Here is a 15,486-nt window from a genome sequence, read left to right as displayed (position 1 = left end):
AGGGGAAAGTGGAGCCCAGGGTAGGGAATAAACACAGGATAGTTTGGGTGCTAGGGAGGGGGCCAATGCACAAGAAGTGGGAGGGGAATGGAAGAACAAAGCAGATGGGAAAACAATTAGGTAGGTTTGCATGGTCTAAGTCGGACAGAGGTAAATAATAATGTATGCACAACCTTAAAAAAACAGGGCTCTGGGATACAGGGATTGAGACATGGTTGGAATGGGGGAAAGGGAGGAAATAATGGTATGATGCTTGGCTGTCTTTTGAATCTTGGTTTCCCTTGCATACCATTATAAAATAGACACTTGAAGGGGAGAGAAAGGAATAGCCAGAAATACAACCATAGAAAGCTTGTAAGTCCATCTTCAGGCTATAATTGATTGGAATACCTAAAATGGAGCTACAATGTGCCCAGTGAAGGAGGCTTCCTACAGAGCCTCTACATTACGTAAGACTACAGATGGAATCCTGAACCGCATCCAGAATCTTCTGAGATGAGAAATTTCCACTTGAAAGGACAAACAGACCAGCCTGGAGCAGCTAGAAGAACAGAAGATACTTCTTGAAAGAAGACCTACAGGAAAACAATATAGGAAGACTGACTGATTACTACAAGAACAAGTAAGTTGTTCACCCAAGAAATATCAAGGCAGGTGGTCAGGTCCCCTCAGGGCAAACCCCCTTCCAAGACTATGACTCAATGGGAATGCACGCTCTGATTGGTGACCACGTTCATCACCAATAAAGGGAAGTGAGGGAAAAAGGGCAATGAAGCTGTGAGCTAAGTCCTACATCATTTAATAGATTCCTGTGAACCCAGGTGGAGACTCTTGGGCCCAGAGTCAGTGACATAGCCACAAAGGACTAGAGTGGACAGTGATGTGTCCAGCTGATAAGAAGAGAGGTCGTATGCATAAGAACACCCACAATTGCAGATAATACCCACTTGACCTGACTTCAATGACTGGATGATCAGAGCTCAACTATAAGAAGAAGAGGAAGAAAAGAGTAATCTGATGCAATTTGATGAACTTGACCTACACCTTTTGCAGTAGCTCAAAAAAGGAAACAAATCTTTATAGCAAGGATCATTTCCACCCCCTCTATACACAGAGTAGACAGGGATGGGCAACTTGGACATTGGCTACCCAAAATGGGGGTTACAAAAGCAAGAAGTGACTGGTTTACAAGCTTTCAAGAGGGAGCCTAGATCCAGAGGGATGGAGGAAGGTAGAATCTCCACTGAGTAGTATCCAATCTGTCTGGGCGGGGTTGATGAAAGGAGATAGGGATAGGTCTCTTGTGGTACAATAGAGAATAATTGTTATCAGGACTGACTGTGAGGGTTGGAAATGTAAAGGTAAATGTTTTGTAGCAAAATGAGGGGAGTGATTGACTTTGCAGTCCAGAAGCAGAAGTCCCTGGGACCATCAAGGGAGAAAAGCGGAGTGAAGGACCCTACCCAGAGAAACAGTGACACCAGAGATGGAGGCAGAGAAGATGACGTGGGGAGATAGTGCAGCTAGGGACTCTAGACCCAGAGAGGGAGAGGGGCTGTGTGCTGAAGACTGGGGGGCAAACTTGCAGGGTACACCCTTTGGTTGGTTAATGATGCATGGAGGGGATTGTAACCATGGCAATGAAACGATATACCATAGGATGAATGTAAAGCTAATGTTCTCCCATGTAAACTATCACATAATTCACAATAAAACATTTTTTTAAATTATATTAATACTACCAACAAAATTGTTTTGTAGAATCTTTCTACACTGAATTACATTATTGGTTAGTAGCTGAGAGGAAGCCTTTTTTTAGTTTGCTCCTTTTTTTCCTTTAATTACTACTTCCTTCTCAAACAAGGTATTGATATAGGTTCACAATACTAATTACCACAATATTATTGCTAAAATACCAGAAAATTTTATCATTTCAGTGACTATAAAAATACAAACAGCAAGAAAAACAACAGCATGTGCTTGTAGCAGGTGCAAATAGAACCACATGATTCCAATCATCTTTGTAACTGAGTAATAATGACAGCTCTGTCAGGAGTCCATTGCAAGTTTCCAAAGTAAATTAGCTTAGAATTTTAGCCTTTTAGATACATACTGATATTGTTGTTGTTAAGTGCCATCGAGTCGGTTCTGACCCATAGCGACACTGCACAGGGTTTCCAAGGCTGTAAATCTTTTAGATACCTTGTTAAATCTCAACATCCCAGTGAGATGAACTATATAGTGGATTGAATTGTGTCTTCCAAAATGATGTGTGGAGTCCTAAGCCTTTGTTATTGGTGTTAAGTGCCATTGAGTCGGTTCTGTATAGGGTTTCCCAGGAGCAACTGGTGAGTTTGAACCACCAACCTTGCTTGTCCTACAGTTCTGCACCAGTGAATGTGACCTTGTTTAAAAACAGGGTCTTTAAGGATGTTATCAATTAATATGATGTCATAGTAGACTTGGGTAGATTCTAATCTAATCTGAGTAATATGTTAATAAAAGAAGAGAAGAGATACAGAGACAAAAGACACAGAGAAAACAGCCATGTGGCCAGGGTGTTTTATTGCAGCTGCAAGCCAAGAAGCTGCTGAGGCTAGCTGGGAGAGACAAGGGAAGATCTACATCTAGAGCCTTCAGAAAGAGCATGGCCCTGCCAGCAACCTGACTTCAAATTCCTAGCCTCCAGAACTGTGAGATAGTAGCTTTCTATCCTTATTGTTGTTGTTATGTGCCATGGAGTCAGTTCCGACTCATAGTGACCCTGTACAGAGTTTCTGAGGCTGAAAATTTTTAAAGGAGCAGAATGCCTCATCTTTCTCCCGCGGAACAGCTGGTAGTTTCGAACTGCTGACCTTGCAGCTCGCAGCCCGATTCGTAACCACTATGCTATCAGAGAGATCCTTATTAGCCACCTGATTTGTAGTACTTTGTTGTGGTAGCCATAGGAGTCAATAGAGTGATGATTTGCTTTTCACTAATTCAGATAGATTTGAATTTGTCAGTGAGCTAGCTGCTCAAAGTCACACACAGAAAGTTGAAGGGAATTTGAACGCACATCTTCTGACTCCAAGTGAAGGTTCTTGCTATGACAGTTCACTCAGGTCCTGACAGCTTGAGTTTCTGTTCTCACACCTAGATGAGGGAACATTTTGGCCCAATTTGTTGTTGGTGTTGTTGTTAGGTGCTATCCAGTCTGTTCCGGTTCCGACTCATAGCAACTGTATGCACAACAGAATGAAACACTGCCCGGTCCTGCACATCCTCACAATTGTTGTTAGCCTTGAACCCAGTACTGCTGCCACTGTGCCAATCCATCTCGTTGAAGGTCTTCTTCTTTTTCACTGACCCTCCACTTTACCAAACGTTATGTCCTTCTCTGGGAACTGGTTTCTCCTGATAACGTGACCGAAGTACAAGAGACAAAGTCTCACCATCCTGGCCTCTAAGGAGCATTCTGGCTGTACTTCTTAGAACACAGATTTGTTTGCTTTTCTGGCAGTCCATGGTACTTCCAATATTCTTCTCCAATACCATAACTAAAATGCATCAATTCATCAATTCCTTATTAATTGCCCAACTTCCATATGCATAGGGTCAGACACATCTTAGTCCTCAAACTGGTATCTTTGCTCTTGAACACTTTTTAAAAAGGTCTTATGCAACAGATTTGTCTACTGTAGTATGACGTTTGATTTAGTGACTACCGTTTCCATAAATGTTGATTGTAGATCCAAGCAAAATGCAGCCCTGTTGATTGTAGATCCAAGCAAAATGCAGCCCTGTTGATTGTAGATCCAAGCAAAATCCAACAACTTCAATCTTTTCTCCATTAGTTATTGTTGTTGTTATGTGCCATGGAGTCGATTCCAACCCTTAGCAACCCTGTACAGGGTTTCCAAGGCTGTAAATCTTTACGGGAGCAGAAAGCCTCATCTTTCTCCCATGGAACACCTGATAGTTTCAAACTACTGGCCTTAAGATTCGCAGCCCAATTCGTAACCACTATGCTACCAGAGCTCCTTTTTCTCCATTTATCATAATTTTATTTATTGGTCCAGTTGTGAGGACTTTTGTTTTCTTTACTCTGAGATGCAATCCATACTGAAGTCTGTGATCTTTGCTCTTCATCAATATTTTAAATCCTCTTTCAGAAAGCAAGATTGTATCCTATACATATCAAAGATTGTTAATGAGTCTTCCTCCAATCCTGATGCCATGTTCTTCATATAATCCAATTTCTCAGAATATTTGCTTAGCATACAGATAGAATAATTATGGTGAAAGAATGCAGCCCTCTGGTGCACACCATTCCTGATTTTAAACCATTCAGTATCCCCTTGTTCTGGTCTAACAACTGCCTCTTTGTGTACAGATTCCTCTTGAGCACAATTAAGTGACCCAACTTGTTGTTGTTGTTGTTAAGTGCCTTTGAGTCGGTTCCGACCCATAGCGACCCTGTACAGGGTTTCCGAGGGTGTAAATCCTTATGGGAGTAGAAAGCCTCATCTTTCTCCCGCGGAGCGACTGGTAGTTTCGAACCGCTGACCTTATGGTTCGCAGCCCGATTCGTAACCACTACGCTACCAGAGTGACCCAACTAGTCAACGTAAAAGGCTTAACATGTCTTGTAAGATGTCTGTAGTACTACACTGAGGAGCAAAGGCCTCGAAAACAGACTGCCCAGGTTCAAATCCAACCTCTGCCACTTTCTAGCTGGGTGAACTTGAACAAGTCATTCAACCCTTCCTTGCTCAGTTCTCCCCTCTGTACAATGAAGTTGATTGGGGGTGGGGCAAACATACTTCCAGAGTTGTGTGATGATTAAATCACTTAACTGATCTAAAGAATTTAGCACATTGTCCCTTCGCTGAAGTTTTCTCAGCCTCTTCCTAATAGTAATAATGTACTAGAGGTAGTGATAATAAGTTTCCTCATAAAAATAATAACATAAGGAGAGCCTGGCTTAAGGACCTCAGTCTTGGAAACTCTGTCCTTCATAAAGAGGGCAAATGAGAAACGAAAGCAGACAGTCATAGTGCAAGATTCCTCTTGGGAAAACAAGACAATTGAAGAAGCTCAGACTTCTACTTTCTTTCTTTTCATTATTTCTAAAGAAAAAAGTCATCAGCATGAGCCCAAGGAGAAGATCCCCTTCCGGGGAAATGAGGCACTGAGAGGGAGGACTGAGGTTGGCATGGTCTGTCCCTCCCCTTGTAATGTTTCCCACTCGAGAAACGCAGGACCGAGACAGTGTGCCAAGGACAGGGCGACTCCAATTCTCCTGAGCAATGGGGTATCTCTCCGCAGATTCTCCTTGTCGCGCGCGCGCGTGTGCGTGTGCAAGGAGAGGCGCACACAAGTTCAGCCCTGGAAAATGGTGTCCTTCCTCCCTAGGGCTGCATAGCAGCCCATCCCCGCAGCACACAGGCCAGATCGGCGCCGCCCGGGTCCAAGAGAGGCCGCTTGCCCTCTGCGGCAGAACGCGGTGCGCGCTCTCCTTCCTCGTCTCGCCCGGTGGCCCGCGCGCCCTCTCGGTGCAGCGGGCTCTGTGACGTTCTCGGATAAATGCCGTGTAACTGTGTAGGCGAATGGGAGCTAAAAATAAGAACGGAAAATCTATCATTAAGGTATCATTGCGCCAGCGCAGCTATTTGAAGGCTCCCATGGTCCCCGGCGCCTGCGTTTGAAGCCCGCCTTCAGGCTTTGGGGGATATTTGCAGAAAACTCCCAGCAGCGGCTCGCCAGTCAGACCTCAGGGCGCAAGGGGTGGCGCCGGTAATTATGGCAACGCTCAAAATAAAATAAAATAAGTCTTTACCTCTCCCTTCCTACCCCACTCCCCGCATTGTCCTCAGGCCTCCAGGGAAGCTCCCGGGATTGGGATTCGATGCTGCAACGAATGTGACCTGGTCGGATACGCAAAGATTAAAACTAGAAGAGCTTTCAGCCCTTCCCTTAACCCCTGTTCTACCTCGAACTAGGAAAATAAAGCACGGGGGAAGGTGGGGAGCCTTTGGAGAAGAAAAGGACAGATGGGACTTCACCCCGGGTCTACAGTGCGCCGTGGCGGGGTGTAAAGATGCAAACTCCTGATTGGTGAGCCTTTGGGGTTCCGTTGTTGTTGTTGTTAGGTGCCATGGAGTCGGTACCGACCCATAGCGACCTTATGCCCAGCAGAACAAAACACTGCCGGATCCTGGGCCACCCTCACTACTGTTGCTACGCTTGAGTCCATCGATGCGGCCACTTGGCCAATCCATCTCGCTGGGGGTCTTCCTCTTTTTCCTGACCCTCCACTTTACCAAACATGACATCCTTCTCCAGCGACTGGTCCCTCCTGACAATATGGGGTTCTATTAGGTTAAATGAAAATTGATCTGATTTGCTTTATAAACATCCAAAGAGGGTAAGAGAAGACCCGGACTTGGGGAGCAGGATGTGTGTGTGTGTGTGTGTGTGTGTGTGTGTGTGTGTGTGTGTGTGTCCAAGGAGGGGGAGGGGCGCGAAGGTGCAGCCTGAGAGCGGCTCTGCGCCTCCGTGGGACTGCGTGCGTGTGTCCCTGTCCTCACTGCTGAAACGGGCTCTTCGAGGGATCGGCGTCACATGACTCCGCCTGCCCCTCACCAGCGCACAGCTCACCAGTCCCTCAGTTTGCCCGTCGCCTGGGGAGGGTCTGGCGGCATCTACTTAGACTGGGGACGCTGCGGAGTTGCGGAGTAGAGGAGAGGAGTGGGCAGGGAATGGCTCATCTTGACTCTGGAAGCCGAGGTCCGGCGCCAGATCCCTGAGTGTAGACATTTGGGGGAGGGAGGGAAGAAAGAGGGGGTGGGGGGAGCGAACTAGCGAGAGCCAGAGAGAGGCAGCGCGTAGAGCGCACCGACTGGGGTCTGCGGAGTGTCGGGCGGAGAAGATGTAAGCGCGTGGGGTCTCGCTGGCCTCCGAACACCATGCAGAAGGGGATCCGACTGAACGATGGCCACGTTGCGTCCCTGGGACTGCTGGCGCGCAAGGACGGTACGCGCAAGGGCTACCTGAGCAAGCGGAGTTCTGACAACACAAAATGGCAAACCAAGTGGTTCGCGCTGCTGCAGAATCTGCTCTTCTACTTCGAGAGCGACTCGAGCTCGCGGCCCTCGGGGCTCTACCTTCTAGAGGGCTGCGTCTGCGACCGCGCGCCCTCCCCGAAACCCGCGCTTTCGGCCAAGGAGCCGCTGGAGAAACAGGTGAGACGAGCGCAGTGCTCTGACCTCTTCGAATCTAGACCGCGGTCCTCCGGGTGAGGAACCTTCAGCCGACCGCTGGTGCCCGAACTTTGGTCCCCCTACGGTCGTCGCCCTCGGAGGGAGGGGAGGGTTGGCCCCAGTCCAGTGGGTAACCCTGCGGCGAGCAAAGGGGGCAGGGACTGCGGACCAGGAGTAAAGGGGAGTGCGGGCTGCAGCTACCGTTAGCTTTAGGAGCTGAACCCTGTGGGAGGCCGGGGCATGGATGCCACGGAGACCCGGAGATACGGAGGGAGATGATGTCCCAGGAATTAAACAGAGATGAGGAATCTGGACCCAGGTGCAACCAAAAATGATCCTTCCAACCTCCTCTCCCACCAACCTACCCACTCCCTCTAGTCCCGGACAGCCGAAGATTGTCAGCTCCAGACTAGGGGTAGTGTGGGGGGTAATTCTCAGAACACGGCTTGGACAGGTTACACCAAAGCGTGCGAGCTCTGAGGCCACCTGCCTCGCAGCACCTGGGGAAGAAAAGGAGACTGCGCTTGCTCCTCTGAGTTGGGGGTTGCGGAGCCGCAGGGTAGGTTGGGTGCAACCGAGCGGTGGCCGACTCCCAGCCCGAGCAGCAAACCGAGAGGTTCGGAAAAAGCGCTCTGATACGTGGAGACTAGGACCCAGGCTCCTGCAGAGGCCTTGGGAAAAGTGGGCGCTTCTCCCTCCCCCGCCCCCTGCGCCGTCGCCGCCGCCGCCGCCGCATTCACAGCTGAAGCGCTGCCCTGGCGTTTACTGAGCTGCACAGCTGAAGGCCAGGCCTGGACTTGCCAGGAGCTTAAGCAGGCTGCGTCTTTAGCTTGGGGAGCGAGAAATAGGACAGAGGCACCTGGAGCGGCAAGGTCGGAATAACCCAGACCGCGAGAAAGCAATTTGTAAGCGAGATGCCTTCTCCAAAGGCATGTGGTCCAAGCCCCTGCCTCTGGGATGGTAAAGTAAATAATAATGGACCCTAAAATGTCACCGCTGGGAGGGACCTGAGATCAATTGGACTCAACCAGCTGCTTAGTGCCTAGATGAGGGCACTGAGACCCAGAGAGAGGACACTTCACCAATTTTATTCCTGCAGTTAGGGCCACCTCAAGGTTTGGGAAGGCAGCTGAGATCTCAAAAACCTTGCTACACGCAGATTGCTGGTGGTGGAAGGGCTGAAATGAAGTCTGTTCTCCTTCTGGCTGTCTCCCCTCTAAATAACAACACAGAGACCTGAGCTCAGTCTCCAACACACTCCCTCCTCCCCTGCCCCTTGACCTGCTGGTGTTGGGAAATGTTTTCTGGGGGCTGGAAAACATGCACAGGAATTTTTCAGGTGGGTCTTTGGGAATGACAAGCCTCACTATGGCAAAGCATAGCAAAGAGCAGGCAGTTCCCAAGCTTAGATCACACATGGAACCTTTTCAGCCTTGCAAAACATTGCAAAACCCTCTGTGGCCAAGGTCCACGTGTACCTACTAGTGAGCCTACCTCCACCCTTCAGCTGAGTTCCTGGGCAGTCAGAAAGGGAAGGATGGGAGAAGCCAAGTTGGTATTGGGCTCCAAATGTTCTTTTTCAGCATCTTAGACACAAATCAGAAAGACCTGAGACTGCATCTGAGTGACCACTTCCTGGCTGTGTGACCTCCATTAACGATTTAAACTTTGCTGAGCCTCCATTTTGTAATCTGCAAATTGATAGTAACACCAGCTGTTCTGAAGTGTGAGAAAACTAAATTAAGTAATGGTATGTGAAAGTATGCTCAGAACACATTTTAGATTAATCTGGATCGCTCTAAGTGGAATCTGAATTTATGTTCACCTGGGAAGTTTGAATCCACCACTGGGAAAAACAAGTAAGAAGTCTACTTCCCTAAAGATTTATAACCTTGGGAACCCTAGGAAACAACTACTCTGTCCTATGTTGTTAGGTGCCATCGAGTTGGTTCCAACATAGCAACCCTGTATAGGGTTTCCGAGGAGCAGCTGGTGAGCTTGAACCAACTAACTTTGCAATCCAGCGCATTAACCCACAGCACCACACTAGGACTCTGTCCTATAGGGTTTCTGTAAGTTTCTATAAGTCAGAATCGAATCAATGGCAGTGGGTCTGGTTTTGGTTGGGCCTTTTTTGGTCTAAAGGCTTTAGGTCACAGACTGTCAAAGCTTAAAGCAACTGCACAGGTTGTCTAGCTCATCCTTTCCATTGAATAGAACCAGGGCCAGAGAGGAAAAGGGTTACACCAATCACTGAAACAGCAAGTCAATGGCAGAATCAGACCCAGACTTCATGCAGTGTCTAAGACTTCCTAAAAATGAGACCCTACATAATTGATTCCAAATAGGGGCAGAGTACCCAGTAATCAAGGTAAGCATGGGTTTACTTGTGCTTAGTTATGGCTCTGTAGTGAACAATTTCACATGAGTTTTACCACCTCAAGATGTGAAACTATTCACTACAGATTAGTAAGTATGTATAAGTAAGCCAATGTTTACTTGATTTACTAAGTACGCCATCCCTGTCAGGAATTGTAAACTTGAAAAGGGAGTTTGATTCTGTAGGAAGATGCTGTGGGGTTGGCAGAGAGACAGATGCCAGCTAGACCTAGAAGCAGGATCTTTGGTATGGTGAAAAAATGTGAAATTATTCACTACAGGTTAGTAAGTAAGCACAAATTAAGTCTGTGTTTACCTTGTTGATTGGGCCATCTAACACTGATTTGAAATCAATCCGTCTTAACTCATGTAATAAGTCACTCTAGCAGTGAGTGGCTTATGGGAAAAAATGGAATGCAAAACTAATTGGTGATTTGCATACACATTCAGAGCTCCAGCAAAGCTTCTCAAACATGTTCACAAGAGTAGCCTAGCCCTCCTGTGCTGGAGAACAGATCAGGGTTGAGAGAAACAGGTGAATTTTTGGTCAAGTCTCATGCCTCATCTCATACACGTGAACATTGTAGCCGACCCTACAGCAGGAATTTGATACCTGTGGGAAAATAAGGCCTGCACCTTTGGGGATCATCTATCGACAAGAAAATCATAATATTTTCTTTTCTAAATATTTGCATAAAATTGATGATTCTGTAAGCTGCTCTTTGTTCATCCTTGACATGGGTGCCCTGAGGCAGAGCCTAGTGTGAGAAGGCCGGCTCCAGGCATTGTGTTTACGTCCACAGAAAGTCCAAAGCTGTCAGACAGGCTGCTGAGCACCAATGCTGTTGTTGTTGTTAAGTACTGTTGAGGCAGTTCTAATTCATAGCGACCCTGTGTTGGGTTTCCGAGGAGCAGCTGATGGATTTGAACTGCAGACTTTGTGGTTCATAGTCCAGTGTTGATCGTACAGTGCTACACCTGGAGTCCAAGTGCCAGTGTTTAGAGGCCTCAAAGAGATGGTCAGTTTGACTCCACTGACTGGTATCTGGAGGTCTGTGGATATAAACAGTTTACTGGTAGTGTAGTGGTTACGAATCGGGCTGCGAACCACAAGGTCAGCAGTTTGAAACTACCAGCTGTTCCGCGGGAGAAAGATGAGGCTTTCTGCTCCCGTAGAGATTTACAGCCTCGGAAACCCTGTACAGGGTCGCTATGAGTCGGAACTGACTCCACAGCACATAACAACAACAATAACAACTAACCGCAAGTCACAAACCAACCCAGCAGCACTATGGATGGAAAGTTCTGGCAATCTGCATTCATTGAGATTAAACCAAAACGTAAACCCAGTGGCATGGGGTCAATTGGGACTCATAGTGATCTATATGAGCCATAGTTAAAGGACAGAGTAGAACTGCTCCCTAGAGTTCCCAAGACTATAATCTTTAGGAATGCAGACTGCCATATCTTTCTTCCAATGGGTTCAAACCATTGACCAGTCAAGCACTTAACCACTGTACCACCAGGGATCCGCCATAGCGATTACAGCGAAGAAGACCCTATAGAGCAGTTCTACCTTTTAGTACATGGGTTCAGTCTCCATTGGTTGGAATCAACTCAACATCACAAGACACTAAGAAGTGAATATCTGGTGCAGTGGTAGAATGATCACCTTCAATATAGGAGACTCCCCAGCCACTCCTTGGAAACCCTATACAGGGTTACTGTGAGTCAGAACCAACTCGATGGCACGTTACAACAACAACATGTGGGAGACCCAGGTTCAATTCCTAGCCAGTGTACCTCAGGTGCAACCACCACACATGTGTCAAGGGAGGTTCCCATGTTGTTCTGATGCCAAACAGATTTCTTCAGCGCTTCCAAACTAAGACAGACTAGGGAGAAAGATGTTGCAATCTACTTCCAAAACTTAGTCAAAGAAAACCCGATGGATCTTAATGGTCTAATCCTATTATGAATGGGGTCACTATGAGTCAGAAGTTGTCTAGACAACCGCTAGCATTCACAAGTTAGTATCAGGTGAAGACTTCGTTTTAGAAAGATGTCATATTTGCCTAGATCCAAGCAGACAGCTTCTTCTTTGAGGGTCCAGGAATGGTTTCTGACAGAATGGAGACCAAGTTTCGGTTGGGAATCCACCCAGTGGTATGGTTGGGTCTTAATAGCTAAGTACAAAGCACGTAGTAAGAGCACAGCACTGACTGAGCTGCACTTGCTGGTGAATCACATGTTAATTCCATGTTTCATTGACTGGGTTACCAGGTCCTGGGCCATGTCGCAGGCCTAAGAAGCTAAATGATCACACTCCCTGGGTCCCTGGGTGAGACCAATGCAGATAAACAAAGAGCCATGTGTTGTGAAGATGTTCTACTAGTTGGACAGGCAGATGCTCTGAGAATCCAGCACAGAGCACCAAGCTCACTCATCCCAATGTGGTGCGGTCCTCCCTGGCTGCTTCTTGTCTGGTCCATCTCATCTGGTGTACCACAATGTCCTGGAGCCCTACCTGGTCTCAATGTCTCATTAACTCAAACTGATACAGCCATGGCCCCCCTATGCCCACTGGCAACTGCAAGGCCCCCTCTCTGGCTTGAACCCTAGAGCCCACCCACCAAAGGCCTGAGTGCCTTGAACTTAGAGTTTGAGTTCATCTTCCCTTGAGGTTAACCCTTGAGTGTTCCATACCCTGCTTTATCATGGTGTCACTTGACATTGACTTTTCCCACCCTCGTTTCAAACTCCATCCAGGGACACCCAAAACAAATCCAGCACACCCCAGCCCAGGAGCGGTCACAATGTAGGACCAGGTTCCTGAATCACTTAAGCCAGAGGGAGGGCCATGAAGAGATGTAGGAAAATTAATTCACACCAGATCCTCACCAGTGATGTGGGCAGAGACCCTGGAAGCTGGAAACCACCTAAGAAGTTGCCATGAAATCAATCTCAATTCCAATTCTAGGCAGTCTCATGTGTATGAGAACTGCATTCTATAGGGTGGGGCTTTTTTGTTTGATTGTTTGTTGGCAGTAGATCTCCAGGATTTTCTCCCAAAGTACCTCTGGGTGGACTTAAACCTCCATCCTTTTGGTCAGCAGCTAAGAACATTCGCCATTTGTACCACCAGAGACTCTAGATACTTCTCAATACCTGTTGGCTGTCTGGTTGGAGCCTTTTCCTCCTAGAGACCAGACAAAGCCCCAGGTCTGGCCCTCGTTTGCAGAACACATTACCCATTTTCCAGATGTGTAGATAAACCTAAGGCTGTGAATGTGTCCCCTCTCAGGTGAAACAGCCTCTTCTGTGGCAGAAACAAGACTCATTCTCAGACTTTCTTCCTCTGCCACTGTGCTCTTTCCACCACAGAGCTCAACCTCCTGACTTGACTTGACTTCTCAACTATCAGTAAGATGCTAACCTGAACTGGAGGGAAACAAGGTTGCAGGAGAAGCAGACACCCTCAGACACAGAGCCCTGAGACACTAACCTAAGTGGTGCAAGCAGCCCAGATGGCACAGTTCTATGGAAAGGCTACCAGGCTGCTTGATGTCCTTTCCCTGCTCTACCCCCAAACATTCTTAGAGGTTGAGGAGGCTCAGTAATCATCCCTTTATTGGAGGCTCAGTAATCATCCCTTTAATGGGACAAGGAAGGATTTTTCTTGGTGACAGGGGAGTCAGGGCTGGAGACAAATTATACATACACAAGCTGGAACTAAAATTGTACTTTTTATTTATTCGTGCAGTACCAGCTAGATCTTGAAGAAACAGAGAAGACGTAATATTTAATCCTTGTCTTCAAAGCACTCACAGCTAAGTACAAAGCTCTCTTGTAGAATCCACTCCCCTAATAATGCTATTGTTGTTGTTGTTGTGTTGCTATATAGGATTTACAAGGAGCAGCTGGTGAGTTTGAACCACCGACCTTGTGGTTCAACCCGACCTGTGGTCCAGTGCTTATCCCTACAGCACCACACCAGGACTCCTCCCCTAGTAATAACCCTCCCTCAAAAACAAAAAACAAAAAACACAGTAGTCATCGAGTCAGTTTCAACTCATGGTACCCAACTCCATGTGTGCCAGAGTACAACTGTACCTACAAGACTTTCAGTGAATGCTTTTTCAGAAGTTAACGAGGTGCCTGTGGATGGACTTGAACCGCCAACCTTCTAGTTAGCAGTGAGGCTAAACTGTTTATGCTACCCAGAGAAGTGGACATTTTAGAAAGTGCTAGAAATTTCTTCTGAAGACTCTCAGACTCTCACCCCCTGCCCTGGTTCAGAAACTTAATATCACTCTTGATTTACTGAAGAATTGCACCATTGACCCCCCTGGACCCACTCCAGCTCCCCTTCTTTTAAGACATAAATCAGATCATGGTAGTATGCCAATGAGAGCATCGGGATCTCTCCATCACCTTTAGAAAATAATGCCAACTCCCAACCATAACCTGCTGAACCCAAAGAACTTTAATCTGTCTCTGCCTCTAACCGCACCCTCCACCCACTCTCCTCTTGCCCCACCTGCTCAGTTGGTCCACTCCTTCCCTACCTGGAGGCTTTTCCAGAAGCTGTTCCCACTGCCTGGAATGATTTCCCACCCCTACACACTGAATGGAGCGGGAAATTGAGCACCCTACACAGGAAGTCCTGGAGTTTCATGCCTGGCTCTGGAACCTCTGGGCAGTCTTGCTGTCTTTCCCTGATGTACAAGGATGCCACCGTCTGTAGGTCTTAGGCTAAAAGTCACCCCCTCCAAGAGAGAACTCCCACCACTCCCCGATTCTCATCATGGCCACTGACAGTGCACTGTAGTCTGCGATGACTTTATTCAGATTTGGCTGCATGCTTGTGGTCCCTTGTCTTCCCCAGGAGAGCACACTGACAGGCCGGAGGTCAGCCATTCATCAAGGGCTATTACCATTAACAATTCATGTGAGAGATGTTGATGTTCAGAAAGGATGAAGGACTGCAGGGTGGTTTTTATGATAAAGAATTTATCAAGAGATACTCAGGTGCAAAATCGACAGGAGTTATGTCCAGTTAAGTGGTGCAAATAGTAAGTGTTGGGCTACTAATAGAAAGGTTGGCAGTTCAAGTCCACACAGAGGTGCCTTGGAAGAAAAGTCTTGTGCTCTACCTCCGAAAAATCAACCATAGAACACACTGCTACTCTGTTACACAGGGGGTGGAAACTGGCTTGACGGCATCTGGTTTGGTTTGGATTTTTGTGTCCAGTTGAGTGCCACAGAGGCGCGGAAGAGATCAAATTTTCTGTTCATACTTCTGTCTTAGGCAACTGAGCAGATGTAATGGTACCAGATGGGATACAAAATTCTGAGGAGAAGCAGGCTGATGGCGTGTGGGATATGATGAGCCCCATTTTGGTCTGCATTGCCTAGAGGGGGAAACAAGTTAAACGCTCTGGTAGCGTAGTGGTTACAAATCGGGCTGTGAACCACAAGGTCAGCAGTTTGAAACTATCAGCGGTTCTGCAGGAGAAAATGAGGCGTTCTGCTCCCGTAAAGATTTATAGCCTCGGAAACCCTGTACAGCATCACTATGAGTCGGAACTGACTCCACGGTACTTAACAACAACAACTGTAGAAAATGACTGGAACAATTGTAGGGCCTGGCAAGTCCCAAACCCATGAGTCAGGCAGCAGGTTGAAGACTTCTGCCGGTTCACATAGTTGCCAGGTGTGATGAACCCAAAGTCTGCAGGTCAGGAGGCAGGCTGGAGGCTTCTGCTGGATCACGGGTTTTGTTATTGTTGTTGTTTTAGGTGCCATCGAGTATGTAACCGACTCATAGTGACCCCATGCATAGCAGAACGAAACACTGCCC

The 15,486-nt window shown here is 47.3% G+C and overlaps 1 protein-coding gene across 1 annotated transcript in view; it reads left to right on the top strand.

The window, feature by feature from the left end:
* The first annotated feature begins 6,550 nt into the window (after positions 1-6,550).
* Positions 6,551-15,486, top strand: part of RASGRF1 (Ras protein-specific guanine nucleotide-releasing factor 1) — a 137,576-nt gene continuing 128,640 nt past the window's right edge. The window contains exon 1 of the mRNA XM_006870897.1: positions 6,551-7,226. Coding sequence (XP_006870959.1) covers positions 6,951-7,226 — 276 coding nt within the window. The 5' untranslated portion in view covers positions 6,551-6,950. The remainder of the gene's footprint in view (positions 7,227-15,486) is intronic.

Source organism: Chrysochloris asiatica, unplaced genomic scaffold (genome assembly GCF_000296735.1).
Source record: "Chrysochloris asiatica unplaced genomic scaffold, ChrAsi1.0 scaffold00156, whole genome shotgun sequence".
NCBI classification, from domain to species: Eukaryota; Metazoa; Chordata; class Mammalia; order Afrosoricida; family Chrysochloridae; genus Chrysochloris; species Chrysochloris asiatica.
Note: the sequence above shows the minus strand (reverse complement) of the source record. Positions and strands in the feature narration are given on the sequence as shown.